The following is a 12,942-nucleotide window of genomic DNA, read 5'->3' as shown; positions in this document are numbered from 1 at the left end:
AATTGTAAATACATAGCTATTTATAATCATAATTTATAACCATACCAATAACGTATCCTGTTCATAGGATCGCATCTCAAATTCTGAATATTATATATATTTGACTATTCTTGTTTTGTCTTTTTCTTAGGCTTTGTGTCTGTGGCAAATTTCATTTATTTTTTAGATGTGTTTTATTTACTTTTATATTTTTTACATTTATTGATCATTTATTATTATTTTTCCTCAGATTGTTAAGCTTTTTGTAACATGCGAAGCAGTAATCACAACAAATTCCTAGCCCATGTTAATGCACCTGGCGGAATAAATTCATTCTGGTTCAGGTTTGTCCTTAGGTTGTGGTTAGGGCGTAAAAAGCCAGGTTCCGATTGTGTACAGTTGATCGGTTTTATTGAATATTTTCCCATTCTTCCATATATTACCATTTTATATCCATCCACACATATAATTTGTCTGTCCATCTATTTTTTCGCTCTGCGTAGCAATTAGAGCGCAATTCATTTTTGTAAATCTATCGGGAAAATATTCAGTAAAATTATTTATTATAGTCAAATAGTATGTGGAGTGTGTACCGCTGCCCTGCCGTCGTAGTACTCCAGCCGGCTTCTGCTCAGCACGAACAGACGCTCCTTGTAGTTCAGCGGCGACAGTCTCTTCCGCTGCTGCGAGCGCTTCATCAGCCTCTCCTCCAATAGCGACTCGGCATTCATCCTAGCCCCGCCTCCGCACACAGCCCATTAGACGAGGCATCAGTAGGGGGGCGGGGAGGGGGAGGGGCCTGTACCAGAAATTACCATATAAGGTCAATCGATGGCAGACAGCCGGACAGACGGACAGACGGATACTTCGTTCACCCTCGGAAGGAAATGACGGCGTTACAGCGGCTCAAACTATCGGTAATAATAATAATAATAATAATAATAATAATAAAGTAAAATGAATACAAAGTGGAATGATACAAATATATTTTTCGGAAAAATAGCCCCTGAAAAATGTGCATTACAAAATAAAGCTAAAAAAATAACAATAAACCTCAGTATCAACAATTCACACTGTCAAAAGATAAATACATATAATATAAAATAAAAACCGTCATATTAATAAAAAAAATATATGCAATGAAAATGAAGGAGCAACTTCCAATTAAAAATCAAACCAAATGAAATTCAAATATAATTTTTAATCCAAAAAAATTCCGTGCGCCGTGTTTTAAAAAAACAAACAAACAAAAAAAAAAAACATAAAACAAATTTTAATAACAATGATCCAGCCGATGACCCAACACCGCCACCTGGTGGCTAACATCGTGAATTACCACTGGAAACAGACAAATGACAAAATATCACAGTTAATCGATTCCAACTCTGGAAAACGTTGAATGTGATAACAGCCGACACTGAACATTAGACTGATACAAAACTAATAAACTAAATTAAACATCCGTTTTAAACAAGATTAATAATACTCACAACTGTCGTGAAGGCAAATGAACTGAACTATGAACGAACGTGCAGCGCTCTAACACCGATTCCCATCATGGACCGCGTTGTTCAAGGTTCAAGAGGTTCATTTTGTCACATATAAATGTTCAAGGGTCAAGTCCGAGAAAAGGTGGTAAACATTTAAAATAGGAAATATTAAATATGGAAACTGGAAATATGAACACCTTGGGGGGGGGGGGGACACCATCAATTCTCTGATGTGAATTGAAAACCTGGATTATTTTTTATTCGAATTATTTCCAAATCCACGGAATTCCGTCTCCCTCGCAAACATTATGACAGACAGACAGACAGACAGACAGAGATTCACATTCCGCCACACGGTCTCCATGTGCGCGTGACCGCGGTGACGGGCACGCGCCGCACCTGCCGAGTTCCCGTTTCCGCCTCCAGCGTTTGAACGTCGGAATGAAAACATTGCAGAGGGAAGTGGAGGAATTGGTCCAAAATCCAACTATAAACCGCGAACAGCAGCCACTTCGGATGGGAGTCACGCCACGGACACACAGACGCGGGATCGTTACCCCCCCCTATCCCCGCCCCCCCAAAATCATCCCCCAGTCCCAGCGCTTCCGTCCCACCTACCTCCACCGTGTGCGGTTTCACCGGAGACGTCTGCGGCCAGAATAACAAGAAAGACGGGAGGAGGAGAGGAGGGAAAGGAGAAGGAGGGAGGAGGAGGAGGAGGAGGAGGGAAAGGAGAAGGAGGGAGGAGGGAGAGCTCCACGCACAACAAGGAAGTGAACGGAATGCGTGCGGCTGCGAGGTGCGCGTGGGTGACGGCTGATCCACTGAAGATTGAAGTGGAAGGAAAAGTACTCTGCAATGCACCGTTACATTACGTTGCGTTACATTAACTACGAGAATAACGAGACTGTCAAATGCTGCAGAGATAGATGGATAGATAGATTAAACAATCACATTTTATCAAAAACATTTAATGGGGACCTATTATGCTCATTTTAACAAGTTAATACAGGCCTCAGTGGTCCCCGAAACAATTATTTCGTTTTTATTTATTTATTTGCAGAAAATACCACTGCACGCCCTGAGTCATCACAGCCATTCCAACAAGTTTGGAAAAGCCTTTTTGTTTTCATATCCATTTTGTTCTCTTTTTTTTCAGTTTTATCATTATTATCAACATAATTATTATTATTATTATTATTTGTAGTAGTCGTCGTAGTAGTAGTGGTCGAAGTAGTCGTAGTTGGAAGTGACAGAAGGTGTTTGTCATCACTGTTTCATCTTCATGAATGAAAGATCGAAGGTTTCTTTATTTCATTTAATTTCATTTCAAACAGTTCCCTCTTCGTTCCATTTGCGCCTACAACTCCGGGGAATTGTGCTTGCGCTCCACCTCGGGCCTTGACGGTAAAGCTACGTGACGTTTGCACTCGTCCCGGAAGTGGCGTTCGGCGTGTTGGTGTTTCCCTCCGGAGCCTCCAGCTCGGCGCCCCAGTTGCGCGAAGTCGTGGAGACCGTTGGCCGGCACCGTCTCTGCGCGGGGCGGCGGACTGTCGGGGGCGGGCCGGCGCCGCACCATGGGCCTCCTGGCGCGGATCCGGAAGGAGTGGTTCATCGTGGGTATCGTGTTGGTGATAGTGTCCGCCAAGCTGCAGCCCAGCCTGGGCGTGAAGGGAGGTGAGCTGGTGACACGTTGCATTGAGGGTTATGTCAACACACACACACACACACACACACACGCGCGCGCCTCTTGTTCACGTTTGTTGTCGATTCGTTTATTATTACAAACTCAAAGAATTATGAAAAGGTGTGTTTGTGTGTGTGTGTGTGTGTGTGTGTGTGTGTGTGTGTGTGAGAACAGGTAATTTACAGTCCCAGTGGTAGATTAGATTAGCTACCGTGTATAGATAGTGTCAGGGGGTCAACAAACTACTGGTTTTACTGGGCAGCTCCATTGTCATAACTATGTGACCATGGACTTGGAGCTACTGGGCACCTCGTTATTTATAAATCAGTCACAAATTATGAAACTTTGCCATGACAGAAAATAACCAATTATTTATTTGCCTTAATAGCCTAACAGTTATTTATGTGTTAATAGTTTTGCTTCCAACAGCTCCCAGAATCCATCAGCAGCAGTGTGTGGTTGTACGGGTCAAAACTATATAATACCGCTGGTAAATGATTACATTGATGTATCAGCCCTGGTTAGCACTGTTGTACTAATGCAGCGTCCTTATAAGTATTAAACGCTCATTCCATATATCTGTGTGTGTGTGTGTGTGTGTGTGTGTGTGTGTGTGTGTGTGTGTGTGTGTGTGTGTGTGTGTGTGTGTGTGAATGGGAGGCATTCATTGTGGAGAGCTCTCAGTGGAAAGGCGTCGTATAAATGAAGTCCATTTACCGTTCCTGCAGGTCCGTTGAAGCCTGAGGTGACGGTGGCCTACGTTGCTGTTTCTGTGATATTCTTCAACAGCGGCCTGTCTCTAAAGACAGAGGTATGTTGCTGGAAAGGCCTCATTTTAATTACTACTGCCTTGTGTTCCAGTCAGCCCTACGCTCCTTGGCCACTGTCCCTGCTCCTTTCTGTGTTCCGTTACTACTGTCTGGCGCAACATCCAGCCATCTGATCTGTGCTCTCTTTGTACTATTACTACTTGTTTTATTTAGCCTGCCATCTATGTTCCTTTACTACTGTTTGGTGCTTCAATTAGCCTGCTTTCTGTGTTCATTTACAATTGTTTGTGTTCCAATCAGCCCTACGCTCCTTTGCTATTGTCTCTGCTCTTTTCTGTGTTCCTTTACTACTGTCTGGGTCTCCAGTCCATCGAATATCTGATCTGTGTTCCTTTATTGCAGTTCACAGTATTATAACTCTCTCTCCTCCCCTCCGCCTCTCTTTCTAGGAGTTGACCAATGCAGTGTTCCACATTCGTCTCCATCTCTTGGTCCAGACATTCACGCTCTTCTTCTTCCCATTGGCTGTTTGGCTGCTGCTCAAGCTTCTGGCGCTCACGACCATCAACCAATGGCTGCTCAGAGGGTGAGGGGCAGTGTGTATCTGTACACAGTGGTGTGTGTGCAGTGTGTATTTGTACATGGTATATTTAGTTTGCGAAGCATACAAAGAGAGCCATTCATTGGTGTGTGTGTGTGTGTGTGTGTCTGTGTGTCTGTGTGTCTGTGCGCTTGTGACCTTCTGTCTGCTGGTCATCCAATCCCTGATACTGGGAACCAGTACAGAGCCCAGTAGGATCTGAGCTGGATGGTAAATCAACAGCGGGACGGAGCTCAGAGACAGACGCTCATAACCTGCAAACACAATCTTTAACATGGGAATACCTGCAGACAGGGGGAGCGAGAGAGGGAAAGGGAAAGCTTATGCATGTGAATCATAAAAGAAAAAAAAATGTAAATACTGGAAATTGTATATGATTTCACTTAAATAATTGCTATAAGTGACAGTAATAATTATATAGGAATAATTAATCGAATACCTCAATATCGTTCATTTCATTGCAATATTCTGAGGGATCCATATTGGTGCTTTTTTAAGATATTTACACTGAAGAAAGTGTGTGTGTAACCTCACACTGTGTACATCACTAGTAGTAATGTTGTTGTTGTTGTTGTTTATTGTCGGGTTGCCCAGGTTACAGACGGTGGGCTGCATGCCTCCTCCAGTGTCCTCTGCTGTGATTCTGACCAAGGCTGTAGGAGGCAACGAGGTCACACACACACACACACACACACACACACAATGTATAACACAAATTATAATTCGCCCACAAGCGTAGTTACTTGTATAATTCATCGTTTGACAATTTCAATTTCCCTCTCTACAGGCGGCGGCCATCTTTAACTCTGCTTTCGGCAGCTTCTTGGTAAGAAGCTTTTGTTTACCCCTGTGTGTTCCACTGATCAGTCCATCTGTCTGTGCTGAAGCTGTCTTCCTGCCTTACAGGGTATCATCGTTACCCCGGTGCTGCTGCTCTTCTTTGTAAGTAAAATCCTCTCAGTTCTTACATTTAAGTCCTGTTATGTCCAAATCCACCAGCAGGGGGCGGCATTCAACAGATTTATATGTAACTTATAGAAAGTTGTAGTGATTTTTCAAGTAGACGTTCACTAGGGGGTGCCAGAGACAGCACATGGGAAGCGTTTCGAAAAATAATAATAATAATAATAACTGGGATTTATATGGCGCCTTTCACAAACCCAAGGACACTTTACAATGGGGGTTAAAAAAAATGAGACAAGACAGGGTAGATTAATCAAAAAAGATAAATAACAGAAAGAAGAAACCAAAAAGGGTCAGGGGCAGTAGGCCTCGTTGAAGAGGTAGGTTTTGAGCTGATCTTTGAAGGTGGCCAGGGTTGGAGCATTTCGAATGTCAGTGGGGAGAGTGTTCCAGAGGGTGGGGGCTGCCACACTGAAGGCTCTGGCGCCAAAGGTTCGTAGCCTAGTGCGGGGGGTGGAGAGCAGACCCGTGTCCGAGGACCGCAGCTTCCGGGACGGGGCGTAGGGGTGGAGGAGGTCAGTTCGGTAATGCGGGGCGAGGGCGTGGAGGGATTCGTAGGTTAAAAGTAGGGTTTGATAGGAGATGTTATATTTTAGATTTTTAGATTTTAGATTAGATTTAGATTTTAGATATTAGATTTTATAGGATTTGACAGGGAGCCAGTGGAGATGGATGAGAGTGGGGTTGATGTGCTGCCAGGGCTTGGTGCGGGTTGGAATGATGGTTGATAATAAAAAAACAAAAAAAATTGTATTACATTTTTAACCTGTCCTCCTCCTCTAGTTGGGATCTTCCTCCTCCGTTCCCTTCTCCGCCATCTTCTCTCAGCTCTTCATGACCGTGGTGGTTCCTCTCGTCCTAGGACAGGTCAGTGGAAGAATTAAACAGTGTTATCATCTTTCACTCTTATCTTGTTAAATGGTGTGTGTGTGTGTGTGTGTGTGTGTGTGTGTGTGTGTGTGTGTGTGTGTGTGTGTGTGTGTGTGTGTGTGTGTGTGTGTGTGTGTGTGTGTGTGTGTGTGTGTGTGTGTGTGTGTGTGTGTGTGCGTTCGTTTGTTCGTTCGTTCCAGGTGTGTCGGCGTTTCCTCAGGGACTGGGTGGAGTGGCGGAAGCCGCCGTTCGGCGCCGTCAGCAGCTTCGTCCTGCTCATCATCATCTACACCACCTTCTGCGACACCTTCAGCAGCGCCGACGTCCAGCTGGAGCCCAGCAGCCTGCTGGCCGTGGTCTTCATCAGTACGTAGCCGCCACCTGTCCAGCTTTCCTGGCTGAAAGACGGGAAGTACAAACAGGATGTGTGGTACCAAAGAGGTGTAATGATGGGACAGGAAATGATGCGTTGGTGATTGAGCCTTTTCAGTGCCTCCCACTGTAAACCAGCATCGGTTGTCCAAAAGACAGGATGTGTAAAGCAGGAAGTGATGTCGGGGATTTGAACCTTTAACCGCTTCCCGTCCACAGTCTTCTCCATTCAGCTGAGCTTCATGCTGCTCACCTTCCTCTTCTCCACGCGGTGAGTCATCCGCCACTCCTCCTCTCTTTCCCACTCTTATCGTCTTTCTCGCCCTCCCTCCATGGTTCATCTGTTTCCTGTCTAATTGTGATTGTTCATCCTTTTTTTTTTTTTTTCCCCCCTCCATGAATTTAAATATTATACTCTGTGCTACAGAATGAACCACAGTGGAATCAGTCAGGTCAATGAGTCGGATATCGCTTGGACCTGTCTCTCTTTCTCTCTCGCTGTCTGTCTCTCTGCCTGTCCCTCTGCCTGTTGTCCTTCCTCTAGGTGGGCGTCGGGCTTTACGCCGGCGGACACGGTCGCCATCATATTCTGTTCTACACACAAATCGCTGACGCTAGGTAGACACACACACATACACACACACACATACACACACACAGATGTTACTAATGAGTGTTTCTCTAATATTTCTTCAGTGTAAATATCTTAAAAGCACCAATATTGATCCCTCAAAATATTGTAATGAAATGAACGATATTGAGGTATTCAATTAATTATTCCTATATAATTATTACTGTCACTTATAGCAATTATTTAAGTGAAATCATATACAATTTCCAGTATTTACATTTTTTTTATGATTCACATGCATAAACTTTCCCTTTCCCTCTCTCGCTCCCCCTGTCTGCAGGTATTCCCATGTTAAAGATCGTGTTTGCAGGTTATGAGCATCTGTCTCTGATCTCCGTCCCGCTGTTGATTTACCATCCAGCTCAGATCCTACTGGGCTCTGTACTGGTTCCCAGTATCAGGGATTGGATGACCAGCAGACAGAAGGTCACACACACACACACACACACGGCCATAAAAAGTAATTTGTCTTAAATTCCTGTATATACATAACAGGCCTCATATAGTTTTAAATAATGTCAGTTTGGGTTTGAAAAGATCTAATTACAATGAAATGGTAGATATTTGCTTTGTTAAATAATATTTAGTTTTAATGTCTATAAATGTGGCCATTTTTTTTTTTTTTAGTAAATGGTCATGTCGTAAAACTCGGGGGGGAAGAAATTATGTTTTGGTTTTTTTTATAAATTGTAATATTTTAGTTATTTTCCATTTCTATTGGGGTGTGTTTGTGTGTTTGTGTGTGTGTGTATTTTTATGTATATATTTTTTTTTAAACAAGCATGGAAACTTGAGTTGCTTGAAGCAGTGGTTCTTACACTCTGTGTCCACTCGGGGGCATGTGTGAAGCTTTATTGGGATGACGCTTGACGAGAAAAATGTTTCTGAAAAATCTAAGTAAACAGAAAAATTAATTGTCTCTCTCTCTCTCCCCCCATCTTGCCCTCTTTGATTCCTACCTCTTTCTCTCTGACTATCCCTCTCTCCGTCCCTCTCTTCCAGGCACTGAAGCTCACGACCATCACACCTATCTAACAAGCGACACTGCGTTCCTCAGCGCTGTCACCGCCTTGAACACGTGCACACGCGCGAACATGTGTGTGTGTTGTGTGCTGTGACCAAGCGGCATTGACCTCTGACCTCCTGCAAAAGGATGCGCCAGCCCCCAAGCGCCTTATCACGCCAACCAGAATAGACCTCAACACTGTGGAGGAGCCGTTTCCACAACGACAGCATTCCATTGTTTAATCAAACAGAAGTGCTATTATATTTTTATATTAAACAGATTAAAAAAATAACTTTTGGAGGTGTTAGCAAGGGCTTAACGGTTTTTTTTCCCCAATTTTTTTGTACTTTTATATTCTAAATGTAATGTCTCTGGCAAAATGAATGATTTCCAAATGTGATTTTGTTTTTTCTGTTTAATTTGAATTTATATTTTCTGTTTTTGGCCGTGAATCACGGACATAAAAAATGTTATTTTGTCGGAAAAGTTTCCATAAAATAAAAAGTGTGAAATAAGATCCTATGACGGATGATTCGAGCCAAAATTAATTATTTATATAATTAGTGTTTTTTAACCCGATGCATCTTGTGTTTGACGGCAATATCCTACGTTTGATCACTGTGGGCCGCTGTTTCTGCCAAAAGTAACACTAAATATTCAGCAGATTGCACTGAAGTGCGGGGTTTTTGACTAGGTTAACCCCTGGTTGCGCTAACACATCAGCATCCAACTGAATTTTGTGTTCGTTTTTTTTTTGCTGTGTTGTTTAACTTAAATGTTGGTCAATAACGTATTTAATAGATTAAATAGAATACTCCCTGTAAATTTACTTCCCCTACACTCTCGACTTTTTCATCATAGCTGTGATATATTTACGATATTCACATGATATGACAATTACATAGCACTGAGAAAAACAATAGTGCCAAACCTTGACCTTGGAAGAATGAATCAAGTTGAGATGTAAGCAACAGGGTTGATCCATATTTACATTTACTTCATGATACTGCCAAGCCAATAAAACTAAATAAAAACATCTAAAGAAAACTAGCATCACCCTGTCAATTTATATTATCGCTTATTTGAAGGAAAAATAGTACCTCTTCAAAGTTTCTGAATCTGATGTTTCAAAAAAGTTTTAAGGTGGTTTTTGCTGTAATATCTAGGGGAAAACATACACACACGGTCCAATCAGGTTTGGGTCCCAAAATTCGGACCTGTCTTCTTCTGTGTATTATCCTCAGATGTCCAACTCAGTGTTGTGCAGCCACACCCTCTGGTCCCACTTGGAATAGGTCGATCTCTGACGGTGGTTTGTACAGAGGACAGGTGGTGGTTATGTGTTCGGCAGTCTGCCCTGGCTCGCCACATTCACATGTCCGCGCTGTCTGCCAAGTCCCATTTCTTCAAAGATGACTTGAAGCGGCCGACTCCGGTTCGCAGGCGGTTCAGCAGGGTCCATTGACGGCATGGTAGATGTTCTCCTTCAACACCATCTTCCGGGTCGTGAATGTATACGTGCATACCTGATGGCCCAGCCAACTCCCACTCCTGCTTCTAGGATGCCACCAGCCATACACTAGTCGACAAGTCGACTCCAGGATTGAAAGGAGCATCTGTTCTACCGCCTTGTTGTAGGGTTGGTGACTTGAGTCTGTATGGAGGCGCTGATTAAATGGTCATGTCACGCAGGATATGCCAGCTGTGTGTCTGGGCTTTCCTGGCAAGGTTGATGGTAGCAGCCTCTCGTCAAAGTCCGGCCAGGGCAATTCCTGACAGGTAGGACACAGGGGTGGGCTTCAAGCAGCCGGTTATTGTCCGGAGACAGTTGTTGATCACGGTGTTGACCTTTTTGACATGTAGGCTCCTACACCAGACTGGGGCACAGTGTTCAGCTGCAGAGAAGACCAGGGCTTATGTAGAAATCCGGAGTGTTTTGGAAGAGGTCCCCCAGCTTGTACCAGCAAGACATTACATTACATTTACATTTAGTCATTTAGCAGACGCTTTTATCCAAAGCGACTTACAATTGTTCAAACACCGACGGACGCAGCCATCAGGAGCAATTAGGGGTTAAGTGTCTTGCTCAAGGACACTACAGCATGCTAGCAGGAGGAGCCTGGGATCGAACCAGCAACCTTTGGATCACTAGACCACCAGCTCTACCTCCTGAGCTACCATCCCCAAGACGTCGGATAAGCAAGGCCCCTGATGTCACCTTGGCCCTCACATCTTCTAGGTGTTGCTTGAAGGTTAGTGTCCTATCCAGGCGTACGCCAGGGTACTTTGGGGCTTGCTGGAACTCCAGATGCTTGTCATCCCCAAACACATGCTGTTCCTTCTTCACTTCCCTGTTGTTAAGGTGGTATGCTGCCGACACCGTCTTCCCAGTATTGTGCTGTAGGCGCCACCTGTGGAGGTAGGTAGCCAAAGTGCCCATATCCTGGTTGAGACCCTCTTCCATCGCCTTTAATGTAGGTTGACACAGCATGATGGCCAGGTCATCTGCATAACCATATTTCCTCAATGTTGTATCTGGAAGGTCATGGATGTAGATGTTGAAAAGCATCGGTGAGAGGACAGAACCCTGAGGAACCCCACTTCTCAGTTCTCAGTTCTTCTGAGCGTACTTCTCTGGCCATTTATAGTCTGTAGGATGAAGCTGCGGTTCGACAGCGTCTCCATGATGAAGTTCAACATATGCCTATCTGGGATTGTTCTCAGTAGCTTCAGATGGAGTCCTCGGTGCCAGACGGTGTCATATGCGGCTGTCAGGTCCAGTAGCACAGGCCCAGCTTTCTCATTGGCCTGAAATCTGCCTTCGATGAATTGCGTGAGCAATGTTACCTGGTCCACCATTGACCTGCCCTGGCGGAAACCGGCCTGTTCCCTCGGAAGTTGTGGATCACGCTCTCAAGAATCTTAAATGGGACACAGAGCAGCGAGATGGGACTGTAGGACTTGGGGTCTTCCAAGGGTTTGTTTGGCTTCAGCAGGGCTATGACTAAAGCACAACGCCAGGTCTTGGGGAGCTTGGATCTCCGGAAGCAGGATGAGAAGAAGGCGCAGAGCCAAGCAGATGTTGTTGCACTCTGGTGGATCACGAATTCTGGGAGGATGTTATCACAGCCTGGGGCCTTGCCTTGCTTTAGTTTACTGATGGCCGCACTGAGTTTCGCTGTGGTGAAGTCTGCTGATAGGTTGGCATCGGCACTGGCCGCCCTGGAGAGAGTAGAAACCTTGAGCAATGTCAGGAGGGTGACATTCTTGTCTGCTCCAAGGAAACGGCCTTTCTTGAGAATGGCATCTGCTGTCACCGGGCATTTCGGGGATGATACTTTTCTGCCAGTCAGCTGGTTGATGGTCAACCATGCCTTGCGGCTGGAGTGGGTGAAGTCGATTGACTCAACAACTTCAGTCCATCTGGCCTTACAAGTCGTATCCAGCTTTCAGATAAGTGCAGTTGCAGTCGTACCCACATCTTCCCTTGAGCTAGCCTGCTGGTGGTCTCACAGGAGCTGGCTGCATTCTTCATCCCAGCCCAGGATATAGCTCTCATTGTAGCCTCCTGGGATGTATTTCTTTGCTGCCCCGAGGAAGATAATGCAGTAGGCAGCATACGCAGCATCCACATTTTGCAGAATCTGGGTTGTGTAGAAATCCAGAGTGTCTAGACAGAGGTCCCCCAGCTTGTACCAGCAAGACGTCGGATAAGCGAGGCCCTTGATGTCACCTTGGCATACACATTGGCAGAATCTGGGTCCAGGAGACAAGCTGATCTTCTTTCTGTCTCAGCTGTGTATGACCGATAGCTGGCCTTCCTGAAGTTCCATCTCCTGACAGGCTTGCCTGGTACTGGCTGCACCAGGGAGGGAGCCTGGATGATGGACGGTCGGTGGTGTGATCGGGGGAACCTGTCAAGGATGTGTCTCTCAGGTGCGCGGTCAGCGCTGTGGCACAAGGCGAAGGCCAGGTCCGGGTTGGTATGGGTGTTCTATCGGGAAGAGTAGAAGCTTGGGTGCTGTTTTGCATCGTACAGGAGCAGAGCATTGGCGCCGGAGGCCCATTCACACAACGTCTCTCCATCTGCAGATGCATGGCTGTATCCCCAGTCGGTATGCTGGCAGTTGAAGTTCCCTAACTAGATGGCGGGTGCCGGGACCATCGGGAGAGCCGACACGGTTAGCGTTGATGGTGGGGGCTTATAGACGTTGACCACTGATGTGTCCTGGATTTTAGTGACCAGCCACTCAACACTGGAGCCAGATGGGGACTGTCCAGTTGAGGTCATCCCTCACAAAGGTTGCCAGGCCATGCTGTATACTGTAGATGGACCCAGCGAGATGGAACCTGGGAAGCCTGAGCTTGTCCTCTTGTGTGCAGTGGGTCTCCTGAAGAAGGACAGCTGCTACTACATTGGTTTTGGCCAGAAGGCGTATGACCTCCAATTTGGCGGTGGTAAGGCCCTCGACATCGGACCTGTAAAGAACCCCTTATCTGACCTTTCTTGGACCCTAGTTTTTCGTGACAGTGCCACCTAGCAAAATGGGTAAACATGGCCTGCATTTCTAGG

General features: G+C 45.3%; 2 protein-coding genes across 3 annotated transcripts in view; one reads left to right on the top strand and one right to left on the bottom strand.

Moving 5' to 3' along the window:
* The window catches only part of tec (tec protein tyrosine kinase), a gene marked incomplete at both ends in the record, with an annotated part of 12,076 nt that extends 11,366 nt beyond the window's left edge, over nt 1-710 (bottom strand). Inside the window, one exon of the mRNA XM_080023552.1 lies at nt 573-710. Within this exon, the coding sequence (XP_079879678.1) occupies nt 573-710 (138 nt within the window). The remainder of the gene's footprint in view (nt 1-572) is intronic.
* Nucleotides 711-2,950: 2,240 nt separating this feature from the next.
* On the top strand, nt 2,951-8,769 carry slc10a7 (solute carrier family 10 member 7). 2 transcript variants are annotated; one of them, XM_080022984.1, is made up of 12 exons: nt 2,951-3,146; nt 3,885-3,967; nt 4,376-4,512; nt 5,122-5,197; nt 5,315-5,353; nt 5,434-5,469; nt 6,274-6,357; nt 6,561-6,726; nt 6,952-7,003; nt 7,277-7,350; nt 7,644-7,789; nt 8,366-8,769. In XM_080022984.1, the coding sequence occupies exons 1-12, from the start codon at nt 3,047-3,049 to the stop codon at nt 8,396-8,398; spliced, it is 1,026 nt and encodes a 341-aa protein (XP_079879110.1). In that variant the 5' UTR covers nt 2,951-3,046; the 3' UTR covers nt 8,399-8,769. The 2 variants fall into 2 exon arrangements, with proteins under 2 accessions (XP_079879110.1, XP_079879111.1); XM_080022985.1 differs by lacking the exon at nt 7,644-7,789.
* Nucleotides 8,770-12,942: the final 4,173 nt, after the last annotated feature.

Source organism: Zeus faber (genome assembly GCF_960531495.2).
Source record: "Zeus faber genome assembly, chromosome: 22".
NCBI lineage: Eukaryota > Metazoa > Chordata > Actinopteri > Zeiformes > Zeidae > Zeus > Zeus faber.
Note: the sequence above shows the minus strand (reverse complement) of the source record. Positions and strands in the feature narration are given on the sequence as shown.

What these genes read in the sequence shown, in the direction of transcription:
- slc10a7 (XM_080022984.1), top strand. Translation starts at nt 3,047, where the DNA reads ATGGGCCTCCTGGCGCGGATCCGGAAGGAGTGGTTCATCGTGGGTATC. An exon ending in GCCTGTCTCTAAAGACAGAG is followed by an intron (nt 3,968 to 4,375) that starts GTATGTTGCTGG and finishes CTCTCTTTCTAG; the next exon opens with GAGTTGACCAATGCAGTGTT. An exon ending in TTCCTCTCGTCCTAGGACAG is followed by an intron (nt 6,358 to 6,560) that starts GTCAGTGGAAGA and finishes CGTTCGTTCCAG; the next exon opens with GTGTGTCGGCGTTTCCTCAG.